We start from the raw sequence: 21,237 nt of genomic DNA, 5'->3' as shown, positions 1-21,237 counted from the left end.
AAAACTCACATTAATCAAACTTCAACAGGTTCAAATATTTCAATTTGGGAATCTAAGTCCTTCTATAATGACAACAAAAGAAAACAAAATTAATTTGATACAGCACCAGTCAAAAGTATGGACTAAGGATGTGCAGAGGGCTCAATATTTGTATTTGTTGAGGCAGAAAAAGTATTTGTATTCTAATAAAAGTGGAAAGAAGCTTAAAAATCCTGATTTTGTTTTTATTACGCTTTTAATTTTAGAAAATTAAAGTGTCACAATAAGTGTTCATGAATAAACTACCTTATGAAAGAGTTCCCCACACTGGGTCTTAAACTGTCTCTCGGAGTCTCCCAGATCATGGACGACTGTGCTGACTATTGAGCTGAAACTTTACTTATCGCCTCACTGAAGACAGAATTCCACCTATTTATACACCCATAACACAGAGACAGCACACCGTGTAATGTGTAGGGAAGAACTTCAAAGGCGATTACTGCTTTGCACTTTTCATTCATTGACTATTTTTTACAACCTAACTTTGTGGAAAGGAGAAGGGGAACAACAGGATATGGAGAGTCCTTTGAGAGCACTTTGCGTATGCCAGTAGCTTTATCTCTGGGGAACACCCCCAACTCTGGGAGTGATGTCCAAATAAGGAAATGTGTGTCATGGAGCAGGTGGATGTGACTCCCCTTGTTGAGACCTGCTGATAGACGTAACAGTGGAGCAGAGGACAGAGACTGAGATAGCGATGTAACTGACCTGCACGCTAATATTTGACATGTTTTTTTTTCTTCCCAAAAATAAAAATAATTTTTAAAATATTTATATGAAACAAATAAAACCCCCACTATGTGTGCTTTGCCGAATAATGTATTTGTATTTGGGCACACCCCTAGTATGGACACACCTGAAAGTGTGTCCAAACTTTTGACTGGTACTGTATATACATTTACATTTGTGTCAAAATTATTTTCTAATGTGAAGTTTCAGTATTTGTTTATTCACAACCTTATACTTGAGTATTAAGAGTATTAACAGACTTGTCAAGGCTCTGAATGGTGTCCACTGACTTTGTGTCAGTGTGCGAGTGGGAAACCTCCTCCTGGAAAGCAGTCTCAAATACATTCAGGATGGATTTGCGAACTTTATCCTTGAAATCTTGGCCCATGAAGACATATAGCAGTGGATTCAGGCAACTGTTAAGATAGGCCAGGCTTGTGGCTAAAGGGACCCCAATAGTGATGACAAGTTCTAATACTCTACTTGACAGATCATCGATGTAAAACCATAACTCAATTAGATCCATGATGTAAAAAGGAGCCCAGCACAGGAAAAAAGCAGTGATAATGGCAGCGATGATCTTAAAGGGGCGACTTGAGTGGCTGGCCAGGGTGCGGTTCCTCCTGAGACGATGGATTATCACAGCATAACAGGAGACAATGACAGTGAAGGGGACAACAAAACCCAGGAGGAAGCGAGTGATGGTCATGGCCTTAAAACGAAGCAGTCGTAACTGATTCACAGATGGTGTTTCGTAGTCATCAGAAAAGGCAAAGTTGTTGTAGCAGTTGATGATTTTTTCATCGTCATATGATGGCCCAGTATCCCTGAAGATAAAGTATGGAAGGCTGAGTATCAGACCCAGTACCCAAACACCCAGACTCACACAGGACGCCTTGCGTACATTTCTGTGATTCTGGGCCCAGACTGGCCACACTACAGACACATATCTGTCCACACTGATCACCACCAGAATGTAGACACTGGCAAACATGTTCAGAAATCTTACTGTGTTGTTAAGTTTACACATGAAATTGCCAAAAGGCCAGTGGAAATCCAGAGCTGTGTACGTCACACTAAAAGGAAGGGAAGCTGTGAAGAGGAAGTCAGCCACAGCAAGGTTGAGGATCCAAACTGTGTTCACTGTTTTCTTCATCTTGAACCCAGTCACCCAGATAACCACTCCATTTCCGAGCACACCCAGAATGAAAGCCAGGGAGTAGATAACGACAGACATGATGTTGAGAGACCTTCTCAGATCAGCATACTTGTCATAATAGAAAGAGTCATTTCTTCCAGATACACCTGTTGTATTGGTGTGATAGGAAGGTGTAGCAGTCATCTCCATTGTTGTCTTGAGACCTGCAATAGCAAAAGGAAGAATAAATGTAATCTATCTATCTATCTATCTATCTATCTATCTATCTATCTATCTACACTTGAAAATAATTAAAAATAGCCTATGAAGATGGTGTTCACAAAGATTTGACTTCAACTATGCAAAGTTGTATTAAGTTCCTCTGTTGACAGTCCAAATGGTTACTTCATTATTTTTGTTATTGTTATTATTTAATTATTTTCATGTTAACCAGCAAAGTGTCCAAAGAAAAACTGAGGAATTCATTTCCTAACTTTCTCTCAACTTTGTTCAACATAATCATCAATCTGCAAAGAACATCCACATACAAACAGCATACCACTTTCTTATTTTATTGCATTGGTATTTTTATTAAGGCAGGCACGCCCAAATCTCCATTAGTGCCTGTTACCAAGGGTGTACCATAGGCATCACTTTTGGGGCCTGTTCTGCTCACTCTTTATGTAAATGAGATTGCCCTTGTTGGTAAAGTGCCATTTTCTCATTCCTGCCATTTGTGGTGCTCTGGACCATACTTAATCAGCTCCAGTGATTGTCTGATGCTCCATGAGCCCCAAACCAGACCTGATTAAAAACTGACTTTAAAAAACGAAAAAAGCCCTTTTTGTCAGCCCATAAGAATTTTGTGATTGGTCTCCAGCTATAATTTTACAGAGGGCTGAGTAATTTCAAATGACAGTAAAATTGACCAATCATAATCATATCTTCCCTCTAAATGGGTGGGCTCTGTTGTTGCTATGTATTGAGAAGTTCAGCTCGCTGTGCACTGTGAATGGGTCTGCACCATTACTACGCTGGTATACGTGTGGTGCACCGAGTAGGCAGAGTCTGCACACCATTTGACAGTTATTGTAGCCGGCAGATCCGCTGCCAAATTTAAGTGGCGAGAGGGGCATTTACGTCACCACAAATGCATGGCCCATAAAAACACAAACAAGTCAAGGGAGATTGATAAGGGACTGTTCGTATTTATCAGAGGGAAGGGGTGGCTAGGGTGTGACTTCATTATTTCTTTTTAACTTGACCCTCCCTGCAGCTGAGTTTAAGTTGGACTGGTAGTTTGCCAAGGTTTAAGAGTCATGGTTGGTCGGCCTTTGCTTTTTATTTTCTCCAATACTACCTTCCTTTCTTATGAATATGAAAAAATATGATTATCTATGGTGGAGGGAGGGTCATGCATTTCCCCCCAATCAAGGAGAAATTTTTGTAGCACCGGGGAGGGTCAAGATAATGAATGAATAATGAAATAATGAAGTCACAACCCAGCCATCCCCCTCTCTCTCATAAATAAGGAACAGTCCAATATTTCACAGGTCTATGTTGGCAAATGTTCCTTTTGTCAGTATCCTGTTTTTCAGTATCTATTAGATTTCCTCAGAAATTATGAAACACCTCCTGGCACATTACTCATCAGGTACAAAACGAATTTAAGCATGTAGCATGTAACATTCTTACAAACACTTCCGGCAAAAACAAAATTAATGATTTTCTCCAGATCCAAAGACATAAAGTAATTACCATAATATACAGTACATACTCCACTCGGGATTTAATATGGAGAATATCACAGAATACAAATAACTTGGCATCTGACTTGATGATATGTTATTATACCTCTATTATTCTATCAAAATAATTTAACAAAAAAGGTTAAATAAATAATAACATTACCATTCTTATCCTTTTTCTATCCAAATCTGATGCTTTTATTGTCTTATTTCTTCCATGTGGATTCATATCACGCAACAAATATGAAACTCTCAGAATAACAAAGGTACAGTACCTTTCTCAAAGCTCTCCAGTCAGTTGAGGATGTATCTGCAGCAGAAGTAACACCGATCAAACCCTGACCAGTTAATATATCCTAATGTGTGGACATATGTGTTATGTAAACGTACTCATTGAGGCGGAGACACAAGCAGCATGAACTTCTCTCTTTTGAAGCCCATTAACACTTTTCTATAAACTTTGGCTGTTCATGCATTGTGATTAAAAAAGCCACATTTTCTAAAATCATACATTGATAGATGAGCTACATAATGTATATGTACTGCAGATACAGTATAGTACTACATCATAACCTTACTATGCCCCTTTATACTATTTATATTACATGAAACCCTCTGTAGCACCTCACACTTTTCCAGTGTTGGTGCTCTTGTGTTTTATCATTTATCATTTTAATCAACATCTGGATGTAAGTTACATATAACATTATGTCACAAAAAAGTCCAAGCAGCATCTGACAATAATTTAGGGTTGCCAAAGAGTTTTATAAAATGGAAGGCAACTCCCTTTCTTCTGCTATCCACTTGAAGCTGGACACAAACTGTGGTGCCTCTTTAAATCTGTCCCTGCAAACAAAAACAGATCTGAAGCAGGGATATGTTTTTTCTAACCTGTTTAGATTTAATTTTAGTATTGAAGATATTGCACAGGCCCCTGTTGGCAAATGTACTGATTGCTCTTTCAATCAGATTTCCTCAGAAATTTCAAAACACCTGTAGGCCTCGTCCCCACCCTCTTTTCTCTTTGCCTGTTTGTTTTTCATTTCCTTTTGAGGTCTTTGCATTTTATATCTGCCGCCTCAGGTTTTACATACATTTTATTGTCCTTAAAACTAGATACATGGCAGGTGGCAATGTACATCAGTGGCATATACAGAAGGTTATCAGTGCAACACAAGAAACAGAAATTTCAGGGTGATTGACTTTGTGAAAATTACTGTACAGACCAATAAAGTCAAACTACAATACAAGACCAAGCAAAAATTTCATACTTCAGTGAGGAAAACTGGTACTGATAACAAGTACTGCAATAACAATCATCATCATAATCAATTAATTTATTATTAAAATAAAAATAAAATCAAATACATTAGAATAAAGTAGTCAAAACCGATTCACAGACAGTGTTTTGTAGTCATCAGACTTTGGCTGTTCATGCATTGTGATTAAATAAAATTTTCACACTTTTTTCAACCATACAGTGCCTTCACTGATAGATGAGCTACGTAGATACACTGGAGTACTACATTATACTCTTATTGTACCCTTTATACCTTTTATTACATTACACCCTTTGCAGCACCTCTCATGTTTTCAGTGGTGCTCTGGTGTTGACTAAATCAACATCTGGATGTAAGTTACATCTTGCCAGAGAGTTTTACAAAATAGAAGACAACTCCATTCTTGCCACTGTCCACTTGAAGCTGGACACAAACTGTGGCGTCTCTGTATCCCTGCAAGCAAAACTGATCTGAAGCAAAGATATATATAGCATTGAAGGTATTGCATAGGTCAAGATTGGCAAATATTCCTGTTGCTCTTTCAATCAGATTGTTTCAAAAATTTCAAAACACCTATGGTGACAGTGGAAGTTTTGAACATGCACAAAATGGCAGCACTTTATTATCAGTCAAATACGTCTAATGAATCCACAACGTACATTCAGTAAAACATACACATACAATAAAATGTCCCCATATGCCTAATGTTTAACTTGTTTTGTGACATGACCCCATGGAAGACAAGCATGCATCAGATTTTAACTAACCAATGAACCACATAATTATTTAATTACAAAGCTACCTTAAAAGGTGAGTTTATTCTTTATTATTGGAGTGAATAACTTGCTTGACTGAATCCACTTATGCAGTTTGGCCTAGGCAAACATGTTTCCACAATCCACTCACAGTTCTAGTTGACTTCTCTTTTTAATTCAAACACTACATAAAGCTGATATGCAGTGACAGAGGGTTACAAATGTACTTTACATAAACCATTAAAATTATATTGTTAAAGGATCTTGTTTTTTTCTCCATGAGGAGAGTATAAAAAAATTGAAATTCATTTTAAAATGTTGTCATACATTTACTTTGATGTCTTAACTATTTCACAAATAAAATGAACAAATTCATTGTGAATGTTATCCAACTGAGCTTATCAGAGTAATAGCACATGATATAAAAGCTACTGATAATAACTGACTTTGAGACAAAAGAGCTACTCAACATATTTATATATAATCACAAATGACTGATGATGACTGGAATACACTTTAGAAGTCTGAAGTTTGCTGTCCTTGATCTATCTATCTATCTATCTATCTATCCATCCATCCATCCATCCATCCATCCATCCATCCATCCATCCATCCATCCATCCAGTATATATGTATATATGAGTATATTTAGAGAGAGAGATTCCAGGCACAGTGTTTTGTGACATTATGTGGTGAATATGAAATGTGCACTATTAGTGGAAAAATGGTCCAGTAATAGTCAAATAATAATCCAAATTATATTTTAATAATGGAAATAATGATAACAATAGGAATAGTAGAGTTGGTCACTAGGACTAAAAAGATTAAAATAAAAATAAAATTGAATTATCATTTACATTGTGTATATTAGAACAAAGCTTTACAGGTTCATGTTATGTCACAATACAGCACATATACCAAAGTCATACAGAACACTGAATAAGTGTAACTTATGTTATAACTATAATGGAAGTTACAGTCAATAAAATAAACAAATAGTAATAATAGTAATAGTTTATTTATAAGAATTGATCTATTACTGATTGTTTAGGTAATTTTTGAAAGCAAAAAAAAAAAAAAGATTCCAGCCTCAAAAATGTGAACATTTTGTGGCTTTCTTTATCTTCTCTGACAGTAAACAGAATATCTTTGGCTTTTGACTGTTGGTTTGTCAAAACAAGCAATTTGAAGACGTTACCTTGGTTTTTGGAAAGGAAAATTCTATGGTGGCCCTGAGGACCAAAACACAACATCATTTAAGAAAACGTGTTAACAAAACTGAAAACACAACATTTTACAAAACAGAAATGTTGTTTTATTGGACAGAAAATCAAGGTTTGGTCATTAGTTACTATGCAGAACTAAATACCGTAGTCTTGTCTCCATCTTGTCATTTCTACTACTTTTAAGTGTGTTTTCTGAGTGCGAAGGGACATTTTATATATTTTACTATTTTATATGAACACTCATTCAATCTCTTCTTCCATTTTTTCAACCTATTCATACGATTTGTGCTTTGACACTGCAGAATTATGAAGCAAGTTTCAGGAAACAGCAAATGACATTGTCCTTCTGTCAAGAGAGACCTTGATTTTTTAAGAACTGAAACTGAATTGACTTGGCTTCTGTCCAGTCTAAAACAATGTTGTTGTGTTTTCAGTTTTGTAAATGTGTTCTCTGAAATGTTCAATTTTCTTAAATTTTGTTGTTTTGTTTTCTGATTTGTTACAGTAATGTGTTTTGCACCTCTGGGCCACCATAATTTCCACACGTTTTTATAGACTAAACAAATAATTGATGAATCAAGGAAAAACAAAAAGCATTTGATAAACCAATTATGAAAATAATTACATTACTCAGATTATGGCAGAAAATGCATGTACTGAGGGTGGGGGTAAAAGACATACCACTCCCCACCCCCCCAAAAAACCAAACAAACAAGGATGAAAAGATCGAACTAAGCTTAGTATGCCATGCAACTGTTACTTTAAGGATAATAACTACATACTAACTATAATATGTATTTATTACATGTACATTATCCTGTTATTATGCTGAATAACAATTTAACTGTTTTCAATTCAACTGTTTAACAAAGTATGCAGTACATATGCAGCAGTCAAAATTCAGTTCACATGACAAGTGGCAAAAATGATCAATGGCAAATGTGGCTGTTAGAAATAGACATTTCATGGTGATTTACTTTGCAAAAATTACCACAGAAGAAAATAAGTTATACTAAACCTGCATAACTAGATAGTGTAATTGTCCACTTCACTTTCAATTAGTATGCACCCCAAATAATGGGAATGGGATCAGTGGCTGGGTTGAGTTGGGTGTGAGGGGGAAGCTAAGTGGTTGTGTGTGATGGTGACTTTGCTGAGGAAATTAACTTGCAATTAGACTATCGGTGCAGTGGTTCAGCAATACTATTTAACACTATAGATTCTATTAATTAAAATCTGTTTGTTTACAGCCCACTATATGCTATGGCAAGATAGGCATGATGCTATTTTGTAAACTGCCATTATTACAGTTTCTTTGCTGTCACATAGAGGCAGGAGCATAGTAATTAACATCTGTAGCATATATGAGAAATCACAGTTCCCTTTGTCAACAAAACCTTATTTTTTGTAGCCTGTATTGCACAAATTTAACCAAAATCTGTGACTGTCTTCAGTAACAATAAGCCATGGTTCAGCAAAAATGTTAAATCTCTGTGGGTTACGAAAAATGACACGTTTAAGTCCAGAGATAAAGAGCTGTACAAAATATCCAGGTATGAGCTAGAAAAAGCAGTAAAGAAAAGTAAATCTGAATATAGTGCCAAACTGGAGTAAAAGCTAAATAGCAATGACAGTAGAGTGGTTTGGCAGGGATTAGAACAGATTACTATCCGCAAAGCAAAACACATCATTCAAGATGAGGATTCCAACCTCCCAGACCAACTGAATGAATTTTACTGCAGGTTCGACTCAAAATCTGCTAGCCTACAGAGTATCTCCACAGTTACAGATCTTACTGACCCACCCTTCATTATCAAGGAGCATAGGGTGAGGTCCCTGCTACATAAACAAAATTGTAGGAAAGCTGCTGGGCTGGACCAGGTGTCATCAGCCACCCTGAAGTACTGTTCTTACCAATTAGACCCTGTCTTTACAGACATCTTAAACTGGTCTCTCACAGCCTGCAAAGTTCCATCTTGTTTTATGTCTGCGGTGATAGTACCAGTTCCTAAGAAACCCAGTGTGAGTGGTTGAATGACTACATTCCAGAGGCATTAATATCAGTCATAATGAAGGTGTTTGAGAGGCTGGTCTGTAGAAATCTCTCTAACGTAGATCTAGACCCACACCAGTTTGTTTACAGGGCAAATTGGTCAGTAGATGATGCTGTTTCCCTATGCCTTCATTCCATACTACAAAATCTTGAAGGCCCTGCTACCTATGCCCGGGTCTTGTTTGTGGACTACAGTGCAGCCTTCAACACAATCCTTTCCAGGAAGCTGTCTGACAAGTTACTCATGACAGGGGTGAACCAAGGCCTATGTCACTAGATATTGGACTTTTTATGTAGTGGAACACGAGTGGCCCTTGTCAAATGGTGCTCTGAGAACAATCTTGAGCTAAACATAAGTAAAACCAAAGAGATGGTTATAGACTTTCAGAAAAATGAGAACAAGCTCAAGCCTCTGGAGATTAATGGGCAAGTAGTTGAAAGGGTGGAGAACTTTAAATTCTTGGGCACAACAATCTCAAACTCAAAAAATTAATACGGACACTATAATCATGAAATGTGAAGTTCACGGTTTCTCAAGGGGCCATGAGGCTCTTCTATAAGGCAGCAGTGGAGAGCGGTTTAACATTCTCTCTCACTGTTTGGTATGGGAATACAACGGCACAGGACAGAGCACAGTTGGAGAGGATAGTGCATACAGCAACCAGGTTAATTGGCTGCAATCCCCCCTCAGTGTCCTCCATCTTTTACTCCTGTATCCAACACACGGCCCCCAAAGTGTCCTCTGACCCCTCTCACCCAGCAAATTGTCTTTTTAACTTACTCCCATCAGAGAGAAGATGGTGGTCCATTGGTACCAAAACCAGTAAAAACAGTGCATATCCTGCTGAAATTCATATACTGAACTCTCAATGATCCTGTGACCCCCTCTATTCAGGGGCCTCCATTTAAAGTGTAATATGCACTTTATTTTGCTCTTGCATTTTTCTGCATTCCGTGGAATCCTATGTTTATGGTCAGGCTGCTATGTGCTGTGCACTTTATGTCTTAATGTCTATGACTATGGTTAGGCTGCTATGCACTGTGCACTTTATGTCTTTATGCCTATGACTATGGTTAAGCTGCTATGCACTGTGCACTTTATATTCACACCACACAGCTGTCCGTTTTAATCTGTTTTTTTCTTTTTTCCTATTCCCTTTTACCTTTTATTTGTGTACTTTTTTTTATCATTCTTGGGTTTGGAAGAAATTATATGTGTATGCATGAACTGTATTGTATTTGAGCTGCACTGCACCAAATTCCAATCAACTTGTTGAAATGGAAATAAAGTATTAAATTGAATTGAATTGAATTGAATTGAATTGAATTAAATTGAATAAACTGATGTAATAACTATATTGAAATTATGACTGGTTTCCTGTGTCAAAAAACTGCATATTACAAACAATATCCTAGGCACTGCTGTGGGTCAAAGAAGCGCCATTCTTAAGATACATGTAGCCACTTGGTATAGCATTAAAAACATTTTACCTTTCCATCATTTCAAAATGCTTAGGCCTACAAATGTATCAAAAATTCATCCACAACTTATATAATATATAGAGATTGCCTTAGGGGCCATTGCATTAAAAACAACAAAACAAAAAAAGCTATTTGGTATATACAATTATATTTGCTATGTACAATTACAGTATTTATTGATATCATGGACAGCCTTATACCTCAGCATCAGATACTGATTTCTCTTTGCTCCGACTGGTGACCATTGAGTTTGTATAGGTATATGAACGAGAAACCTCCTCCTGGAAAGCAGTCTCCAGTACATTCAGGATGGATTTACGAACTTTATCCTTGAAATCTTGGCCCATGAACACATACAGCAGTGGATTCAGACAACTGTTGAGAAAGGCCAGGCTGGTGGCTATAGGGACCCCGATAGTGGTGACATGGTCTAATATTTCACTTGCAGGACTAGCCATGTGATTCACCAACTCGATTAGAGCCATGATGTGATAAGGAGCCCAGCACAGGAAAAAAGTGGTGATAACGGCAGCGATGATCTTAAAGGGGCGACTTGAATGGCTGGCCAGGGTGCGGTTCCTCCTGAGACGATGGATTATCACAGCATAACAGGAGACAATGACAGTGAAGGGGACAACAAAACCCAGGAGGAAACGGGTGATGGTCATGGCCTGATGACGAAACTGTCGCAACTGATTCACAGACGGTGTTTCGTAGTCATCAGAAAAGGCAAAGTTGTTGAAGCAGTTGATGATGTCTTCATTGTTATATGATGGCCCAGTGTCCCTGAAGATGAAGTATGGAGTGCTGAGAATCAGAGCCAGTACCCAAACACCCAGACTCACACAGGATGCTTTGCGTACACTTCGGTGGTTCTGGGCCCAGACGGGCCACACGACAGACACACATCTGTCCACGCTGATCACTACCAGAATGTAGACACTGGCAAACATGTTCAGGAAGCTTATGGTGCTGTTCAGTTTGCACATGAACTTGCCGAAAGGCCAGTGGAAATCCATGGCTGTGTATGTAACACTCAAAGGAAGGAATGCTGTGAAGAGGAAGTCAGCCACAGCAAGATTGAGGAACCAAACTGTGTTCACTGTTTTCTTCATCTTGAACCCAGTCACCCAGATAACCACTCCATTTCCGAGCACACCCAGAACGAAAGCCAGGCAGTAGATAACGACAGACATGATGTTGAGAGACTGTCGCAGCTCAGCATGTTCATCCTTGTAGTCATACTCATCATCATCATACAAAGAGCCATTTTTTCCAGTGATATCTGTTGTATTTATGTGATAGAAAGGTGTCGCAGTCATTAGCTCCATCATTGTCTTGAGACCTGCAGCATGAAAAACAAATGTTAAAGTACAACTGAAATAAATTGGCTTTTTTGTCTATTACAGCATATACTGTATATATGCTCTGTAAGTCACTTTATTTACAGTACTGTGCAAAAGTTTTAGGCACCATAGATGTTTAGATTCTTATCCATTATGCAATACCATCAGGGAGTTGTCTGTTTGGTCCCCAATTTATTTATGACATGACAATGACCCCAAGCATACAGATAGAGTCATAAAGAACTATTTTCAGCAACAAGAAGAATGATGAGTCCTGCAACAGATGGTATGGTATGGCCCCCACTGAGCCCTGATCTCAACATCATGGAGTCAATCTGGGATTACATGAAGAAGCACCTGAGATGGCCTAAATAATAAATCCACAGAACATTCTTTTTCCAGGATGGTTACAACAACCTACCTGCAAGTTACCATGAAAAACTGTGTTAAAGTGTACCAAGGAGAATTCCTGCTGTTTTAAAGGCAAAGCTGCTCACAGCAAATATTGATTTCATTTAGGTTGCTGCTGTTTACTCAACTTTGTTAAGTTAATTGATAAATTAAAACAATTTCTAGCAATATTTTGTAAGCATTCTCACTTTACTTTTAGTGCCTAAAAACTTTTGCACAGTACTGTATATTTTAAATTCTTTGATTTCATGATTGTGCCCCCTAGTTTTACATTATTTCAATTAAATACTGTTTCATCATCTGTTTACATAGCTGGAGTGCCTATTTTGATACAGCAAATCAAATCTTGTATAAGCAATAATAAGGCGTTTGATCATAGGCAGGGCAGACGGTCACACTGAGCCTGATAGTATCCTGCTACAAAACACAAGAACCACTGACTCTGATTAACCCACATTAGTTTTCTGCTAAAGTATCCTTCTTATTTAACTTACAAAGTGAACACACGCCTTGACCTGCACCTTAGCTTGTTGAACGAGCGACCAGACTAACATTCAGTATTGAACTGCTAATGTCAGTTCGCAAGCTAAATAGCTATTTAGCTGTTCAGCTTCACCATATTAAACAGCATATTAACATTCCTGCAAATGTCACTTGGTCACTTGGTCATTGCTCTTCAAAATTAGCCACTGTCTGTCCATGACTTGTAGCTACAACAGTTTCTTTACTTTTTTCTGCATTCAGTAAGGTAACATTGGTAGCAGCCAGCAAATGTAAATCAAACAAGCCTCTGACATTCCCGCCATCAGGCTGACACAAAAAGAATTTCTGATATTTTGTCAAAGATCTTTTTTCTCCATTCTAATAATACTTAACTGTTAAAAATGCATTAAAAAACATATTTACATTATTTTTGACTGCAAAGAGGGATGATTAAATGTGATTTTAGTTGCACTTTTGGATTTTTTTGTTTTTTGCATGAGACTATGATGTGATGTTTACCAAAATAATTTTATTTAAAAGTTAGGACAATCAGTGTACTTTTTGAAGATGGGTTATATATTTTAGCGCCACTTACTAGCTCTCCAAAAAGGCCTAAGATGATACTGTTCACAGGGACATGAAACCTGCAATTATAGGGCAGCAGTCCCAACCAAAGAATCAACACAAATCTGTCTTCAAATCACGTTTTGAAAAATGTTTCTCAATTTTCAATGTTTGTTTGAGTTCAGTATAGGCTAGTCATGAGTCTGCTGTGAAAATCACAGTTTAATAAGGCTATGAAAAAAAGAAATCAACTCCAATCCAACTTCATCCGCTAATTTTGCACAACATACAATGGAAACGTAAACGCAAATTCAATGAGCAAAAAAGGTACCCGTGTACTATAGATAGCTTGTGAATTCTTTGTAAAGATCCCTTTCGACCTCAAAGAGCAACAAATTGTCTGAAACGAAGTGGTTCAAATCCCACCCTAAGATTTTTGTTAGGGCATGTTGTAGCAAACATCTATTTCTTCTTTACAGCCTCGTCTGGTTCACTGATTTAAGGTTTCTGATATTCTATAACAAAAATGTACAATACCTTTCTCAAAGCTCTCCAGTCGGATGACGATGTTATCAGCTGCAGATGTAACTCTGAACAAACCCTGACTGATCCGTGGAAACGGCGAGAGTCAGATCCCAGACTCCTTAAATATGTGACGTCATTGCTCACATCGAGGCGGGACCACTACCAGCACTCACGCCCCTCGTTTGAAGAACAGTAAACTTCCAGTATACTTTGGCTGTTCTTGCATTGCAGTATTAAGAGAAAAAATTAAAAAATTAAAACAAACACAAAATTGGCTTAGTTGATAGATGATGCAAAATGCATTTATATGACCATGCAGTATGTCTAAACACTACAGACAATTCACTTTACACCCTGGACTTACAAAGTGATGCTGTCTATATAACCCTAGTGTGTGTGGAAGTGCAAATCTGAAGTGTGGTGTAAAATTTCTTGCTACAACATGTCTGCCTTCTTTAAATACTACACGATAGAGTCTGTGGGAAACTCCGAAAAGTGAAAATACAGCGTAACCAAACAACAAAATGCATAAATTGTGGGTTGCTGAGGTGACTACCTGAGAAAGAGCAGAGTTGTGACTTCTCATGACCAATCCTGCTGTGTAATGTGTTTTTCCTCTATGTGGCTTGAGCTCATGTTTGCTTGAGGTTAGGTATAATTGCTCTGTGTTGGCTGTTTGAATCGACAGCTGGGCATGTAGGTCACATATTCTTAGTGTCCCCTCTTTTCACCCTGCCTCATGTATAAGGAAGTCACAACAGCATCTGTCAGTAATTAAGGGTCGCCAAGCAGTTTTATATGGTTCCTCTGTAGATCCAAACCTGCATGAAAAACAGATCTGGATGAATATATCTTTTTTTTTCATTGGAATTACTATTAGTATTTGGGATAATTGCACAGATATAAGTTATCTAGGGGATGCTCTTGTTTTGTTCTGAAATTTGGAAACACATCTGAAGTGCATTGCCATCTTTGATGTGTGTAAGTGCCATACTCATAAATTAAGAAACAAAATTAAAAGAGGAACTTCAGGGGATAGGATGGAATATTTTTCGTCACAACAGGAATGATTTTCACCCATTGCACTAAACCCTGCATTCCTGAAACATTTGACATTTAAAGTATATGCCAAAAGCACATGATGCTAGGAATAGTTGCAGAATGGGACCAGAAGTGAATGGAAACCTAAAACAAAGGTAATTCATATACCTACCCTGAAGCAATCTATGCTGTAATTCACAACACTTTAATCTTTTAAACCTGCCTGGCACATTCCTGCTGCTTTTGTGTTTTTTTTAATTTTTTCTTAAATCTCAGATATATCCCCATCAAGTTCTCAGAGTTCCTACTGAAATTCAACACAAGGCCATAAAAAACACAGACCTATAGCTAAATAATTAAACAGAGTTAAGGTCAAAGCAGAAGATTTGAAGGAACTGAAAAAACACCCTGACATGCTGAAGGTTTATAAAGTGAGCAGTTCCTTGTTTAAATGAAGGCTTCAGTCTGGTGTCCTAAAAGCAGAGTTCAAATATCACATGTGGATTGAACAAAATCTAATTAATCAAGAAAAATCTGCAGAAAGGCATCGCAACAGGAAGAGGCAAAAAAATTGGAATACCATAATAAGAGCAATATGGAGGCGTGGACATGGGGGAGTGTTGGCTGGAGAGAATGAAAATCAATCTAGTGTCCCCAAAGTATAGCCCTACCTTCAGTGGGGAAGAAATGTTGCATCTGAGTTTGACTTTGTGGTCATATTTCCTCCCACATGGTTCCTCTTTACTCTTGGTTTTGCTGCCCAACTACCCACACATTCATATATCTGTATAACATGGTATTGAGTTGATGATTGTTTTCTAGAATTTTCTGTGGAAAGTTGCAAAACATGCTGAATGGACTGTTTCCTCAATCTCAGTAACCTGTCTTTCTCTGTTTTCCCAGGAAAAAAACACTGATGTTGAAGCATAAATACCAGTGTGGATGAAGAATTCTTTTAAAGTTTATACTGACTAATTTGAGCATCTCAACTGCATCTCATTGAGCAAATGATATCAACAGGAATTAAATGAATGTTGCAAAGCATCTGTACAAAATCCTAAACAAGGTTTGGCTGGTTTGTGCCAACTTACACTTCTTTTTTGGCATATTTGTTGCCATGTCATAAATTGGAAGTTGACATTTAAGGAATTAATGTAGATGAATATCTACTAAAGTCATCCGAACTGCCTAAAATTTGTGAAAGCGACACAATCAAAATAGGTCTGATGCCTGTGTTTTTCCTTCTAATAACAATTATTTGCAACACTATAAGAAGAGGTAAATCAAATTCAGAATATTTACATTTGGGGTCATTATTTCATAAATCACACAAAGTGCCATTTTAGTGATGGCAGTGGCTTTGATAATCTAAATTACAACAGTTGTTCACACAGTGAAACACAATGAGGCTCACAATCTTGAACTGATCAACTATGCTGTAAGCTGCTAGAACCTGCCCAACCCTAAAACTGAGTCCCCTGCTCAAATGTACACACACAGGAACTGTGTCCTGCCAATAGTCCAGATGTGAGGGGGAAGAAGAAATGAGAGAGAGAGGGGGAGAGAGAGAGAGAGCAAAAGAGTGAGAGACACTACATGTGTCTACTAACACGCTCTCAGCCTCCGCTTGAGTTGGAGCAACACCCTTAGTTGAGTGCGTAGGAGGACTCTTGTCTTTGTTATCATTGCCTTTCTTCATGGATGCATAAATATTCAGTGACTGAATACATCCCCACTGAGAGACATCAGGACCAAAAACAATTCATTCTAACTACAGGAAACAGTTTGAAATAAGCTGACCCAGTTAACTTATTCATTACTCCTGAAAACTATGCTGCACTGTTCAGGTCCATTTGTAACACTAAATGATATGCCTGTCCTGTTTTAGCTGAAGTCTAGACAGGATGACTACTTTGTTTAATTTGGTTCGGATTCTCTGGAGCAATACATGCACCAGTTTTTGTTTCTGTGCTAAAATATTTTTTCACAATTTTTGCTGCACAGTCTTTCAACAGAACTCAAAGGCAGAACTTTTCACTAGTGTCTGTAGGGGATATTAATAGCTATCCCAAGGCTATAGTTTGAGGCAAGCCTTCAGAGCCCAGGGCTTGCCAGAGTTCTTGATTTACCAACCAAACCTGCAATTATGTGTGTGCCGCATAAATACCAATTTGGGTGTGTAAAACAACCAGCGGAGGTTTAAAGGGAATTTCGTTTTAGCAGAGGGTGGTATACGCAGTTGGAATTTGGGGATTTATTATTTACTACAGCAGCTGGGAGGGTGGGGGAACAACCTGAAAAGTAAAACTAAAGTGCATGTATGTCTGTGTGTGTCTCTGTGTGTGAGACAGAGAAGTTATAATAACATACTCCTGTTCCCAGTGTCTGTGTAATACACCCAGTATTTTTGTCGCTGTTGAGTGCAAAACCCTGTGAGCTCACAGCATTTCTAAATCCACTTTTGTTGGGGCACAGAGTGAAATGGTGGCATACTCGCTGTTGTGCTGAAACGTCTAGATTCCACTTTACGCAGTCATAAAGACACAAATAGTGGGAATCTGCAGTATGTTGAAACCTCAAAGGTTTGTTGATCTTGCGGTGCTGACTGGAAATCAAACCTTTGTCTCATGGGTGCGGAGAGGTCAGGAATTTTGTTTTTCAAGTCAAAATGGGTGCCAACCGCTTTCGCCCCTACTATGGCTCATTGATGTTTTTTTTTTCCATGCAATACACCACACACGGGGAAAAAGGCTGAACTTCAATAACCTAAACCACTTCCTTACACTCGTCCCTACTTTCAACCGCAACGCTTGGTCCCCCTCAGCAGACTTAAGGGATATGAATAATCAGACTTGGCTCTGGCCAACAGAAAACAAGCCTGGCAGTGCATAAGTTTTACAGATCTTTGACACGTCGCTCCCTCTTTCTGTCCAAGTGTATTTTGAGGTACAGTGGAATGGGATTAGGGGAACCGGAACTGGTTAAACAGGGAGAGCCGAATGGTGAAATAAATGGAAGTCTTTATCCTTTTCCATGTATTGTATAGAGTTAAGGTCAGAAATGCTTGAAATTAGCATTGTAGTCCTGGTCATTATTGAAGATCAGTGACAGTTTTAGTTTGCAGTGACATGAGCAGAGTTTCTTAATTCACACATCCTGAATAGTGGTTATGACTAAACAGGCATGTGGTTGTCATATGTGAGACAGTCAAAGAAATTTCAACCTTTTCAGTTTGCTCATGGAATTTGCATTTGTTGCACATTTTAATGTTGCACACAAATGAGGATATCACAAGAGCAATCAAGCACGCAACATGATATGTACACATGTTTACCGAAAGCAAATTTCTCAACAGAATGAGTCAAGTTGCTGTATTACATCCACTCATTTGCAATCAAAGAACACAAGCGATGATGCAGGTTAGAAAAGGAATGAGGCAGACGGTGTGTATGCCACACAGTAATGAGTGGCGGAGAACTTGCCTGTGCTGGATGGGAATGCGTTGTATTTCATCCTTAAGTGTATAATCATAGGGTTTGGTTAAATGTACCCTCACATTTAAATGTTTTCCTGTCTGGTGCTGATAAACACCTATTCTTATACATGAGTAACAGAGCCTCGTACCTCTCAGTGCCTCTCTATGTCTGAAAAATTGAGTCAGCAATGACATGCAGTTTTGAAATTTCAAAACAGCAAGAGCAAAATGCTTTCTTCCTGCTGAACTTAGACTGGGTTGAATTTTTGTTGAGTTTTCCAAGTAATTTGTTTTATATATTATTTTTATATTGTGTATATGGCGCTCAAAAGTTTCACCAGACACAGTTATGTAAAATAAACAGATAATTTGTCATCAAGTGACACTTTACTGATAACATCCAGTAAACTGAAGCTGACATTGTAACACATTTTCCGACTATGTTAGATTTGCCTTCGTCAGGACTATCTCTTTATGTCAGCGTTGAGCAATGCAAATGGAAAAAAGCACTGCCATATCAGTTGTTGCAACACCTACTGCTTTTTTTCCAGGAAGTTGATTGCTGATAATCAATATGAATAAGCAGGACATTAAAACAAGTAAAATAATACTGGTAAAGTTATTTTTGGTGTATATCTAAGCTGTATGGATGAGGTAAGATGGCACATTTGCCATGGCACAATCTTACTCTGGCACAGACCATCTTTAACTCCATGAGTTACAGCACACCCACACACCAAGTCTTACTCAACATCCACAAGTGCGAATGTCAGTTAGTAAGACGGCCGTCATATCCAGTATATGATTGTATAATAAACCTGTTGTGAAAAATAAAAAACTAACATTGTCATAGTTGCACTGATGCCACCGGTAGTGACTAAACTAAACTCATGAACATTGAGCAGTAAAAAAAAAAAAAAAAAAAAAAAGAGCATAAAAGAAATAAACACTGAAATCACACAGACAAAGAGAAATCCCAAATGGCAGTGTTTGCAATTCAAATGATTCAAATGATCTTCATCTGATTGTCTTTGGCGGGGCAGGTATGGTACAGAAATGATATTGAAAGTCTGATTATGGTGCATCAAGTTACTATGACCTACACTAGATGTCAATACACTAATAACATCATTTTCTTTGTTTTTGTGTCATCTTTATTCAATTAGTATTTTAAACATCTACAGTCGCCCTGAAAGAAGACAACAAGATTGTTGGAGGGTATGAGTACCCGAAAAACTCTGTGCCCTACCAAGCGTCTCGGATACAACTTCTGTGGGGGATTCTTCTGTCTAGTGAGTGGATACTCTCTGCTGCACACTGCAAATCAAAGTAAGAAAGATGATCACTAACCCCTGAAACTCTAGCAGCCGATTAAATTCATATTGTGTTTGAAAACGAAAAGTCTTTTCATGACTTAATATAAATGTGATTCTCTCTCCTGAAGATAAGTCTTGTCGAGGGAGCAGCAAGCAGCATAAGTAACTTTTAAGATGGGTTTAATCCTTCCAGGTCAAATGTGGAAGTACGGCTGGGAGAGCACGACATCTGGGAGCCTGAGGGGACTGAACAGCACATTATGTCTGCCAAGTTTATTTGCCACCCTGACTACAACTCCCGAACACAGGATAACGATATGCTGATCAAGCTGAGTCAACCTGCCATTCTGAACAGCTACGTCCGCCCTGCTACACTTCCCTCAAAGTCTGCCAGTGGTGGGACAATGTGCCAAATCTCTGGATGGGGAGTCTTCGTCCTAGCAATGAGGGCTGTGAGTTATGTGTAGTAAAACAGTCGTAAAGTTCAGACAGAAAAAGTATCAGACTGTTTGAGAATGTTCCAAACTGAGCTGTTTTAAAGTTGATTTGCCAATACTAATACTCTTTTTCTTATACCATCTATAGTGAGGTACCCTCATAAATTGCAGTGCCTGGATGACCCTCTCCTCAGTGATGATACATGCTTTAATGCATACCCTTTACAAATCACTGAAAACATGATCTGTGCTGGCTTTCTGGAAGGAGGGAGGGACTCCTGTCAGGTAATATAGATATCACATCTTGATGTGAAGGATGCACCCATGAAAATGAACTGCATCTCTTTCATCCTCAGGGTGACTCCGGGGGTCCCATGTTGTGTGATGTGTGTACAGTGTGGTTTATCAGTGTGTCAATAGAATAAGAATCTACAAATATTGTACTTCTTCCCACACTCATACAGCAGTGATTCTTCTACAAGAAGCTAAAGGTCTCACCCAGACTTTACATTAAATTGGCTGACAGGTGTTTTGCTCAGCATGTGTCTAAAGCGAGTGTGTCATTAGTATGTGTGTTTAAAATGCTGCTTGTGCTCAGTGCCATAATTCATAACTTTGGTAAGCATGACTGTAAATCATACTGGCAAGTATTTAAGAGTGTAACAGATCTAGCTGCCTCTCGTGCTTGAAACTTATTTTATTGTACTAACAGAATAGCCTAACAGCAACTCTGACTCAGAGTGGCTTTACAATGAATGGGCAGAAAACTATTTTGCTCACAAACTCCTCAGTAGAACGCAGAACAGTTGAGGATCAAACGTGACATTGTCAATGTACTGTCCAACAGTGAATCACAAATGCAAAAAAATGCTGCTACACTGCTCTCTGTGGGTTTGAAACTGTAAAGCATGTTGCATACTCTAGCCAGACTTTATAATCATGGAGCAATGCTACAAATTTGGTAATTATCTGGCTGGCTGTCCAGTAACTGGTAACTAAGTGGTAGTTTATTAAAAGTATCTTAGATTACAATTGAAGTCCCATAGTGTATTGATTTGGCCTGAACTTTCATGTTAGTGCAGTTTGTTTTTGAGTAAAATGGAAACATAGGTGGACACCGGCAACCAGAACTTGATGAGCAACTTGAGCATCTAAAGGAGGAGAATGAAATGTCCTTAGTACAACACTA

General features: G+C 38.2%; 2 protein-coding genes and 1 pseudogene across 2 annotated transcripts; 1 reads left to right on the top strand and 2 right to left on the bottom strand.

Annotated features, from left to right (window-relative positions):
• Positions 1 to 896: 896 nt before the first annotated feature.
• Positions 897 to 3,965, bottom strand: LOC121905306 (chemokine-like receptor 1). The gene is made up of 2 exons (XM_042423484.1): positions 3,930 to 3,965; positions 897 to 2,130 (listed from the first exon to the last, which is right to left on the bottom strand). Exon 2 carries the CDS (start codon positions 2,114 to 2,116, stop codon positions 998 to 1,000), a length of 1,119 nt encoding a protein of 372 aa, XP_042279418.1. The 5' UTR covers positions 2,117 to 2,130; positions 3,930 to 3,965; the 3' UTR covers positions 897 to 997.
• A 3,016-nt stretch (positions 3,966 to 6,981) lies between these two features.
• LOC121905304 (chemokine-like receptor 1) lies at positions 6,982 to 13,885 on the bottom strand. The gene is made up of 2 exons (XM_042423482.1): positions 13,792 to 13,885; positions 6,982 to 11,795 (listed from the first exon to the last, which is right to left on the bottom strand). The coding sequence occupies exon 2, from the start codon at positions 11,782 to 11,784 to the stop codon at positions 10,645 to 10,647; it is 1,140 nt and encodes a 379-aa protein (XP_042279416.1). The 5' UTR covers positions 11,785 to 11,795; positions 13,792 to 13,885; the 3' UTR covers positions 6,982 to 10,644.
• A 5,069-nt stretch (positions 13,886 to 18,954) lies between these two features.
• Positions 18,955 to 20,473, top strand: LOC121905461 (annotated as a pseudogene).
• The last annotated feature ends 764 nt before the right edge of the window (positions 20,474 to 21,237 follow it).

The sequence above is a fragment of the Thunnus maccoyii genome, chromosome 10 (genome assembly GCF_910596095.1).
Source record: "Thunnus maccoyii chromosome 10, fThuMac1.1, whole genome shotgun sequence".
NCBI classification, from domain to species: Eukaryota; Metazoa; Chordata; class Actinopteri; order Scombriformes; family Scombridae; genus Thunnus; species Thunnus maccoyii.
Note: the sequence above shows the minus strand (reverse complement) of the source record. Positions and strands in the feature narration are given on the sequence as shown.

Excerpts from the sequence above, each read along its gene's own strand:
- LOC121905306 (XM_042423484.1), bottom strand. The coding sequence starts at position 2,116 with ATGGAGATGACTGCTACACCTTCCTATCACACCAATACAACAGGTGTA.
- LOC121905304 (XM_042423482.1), bottom strand. The coding sequence starts at position 11,784 with ATGATGGAGCTAATGACTGCGACACCTTTCTATCACATAAATACAACA.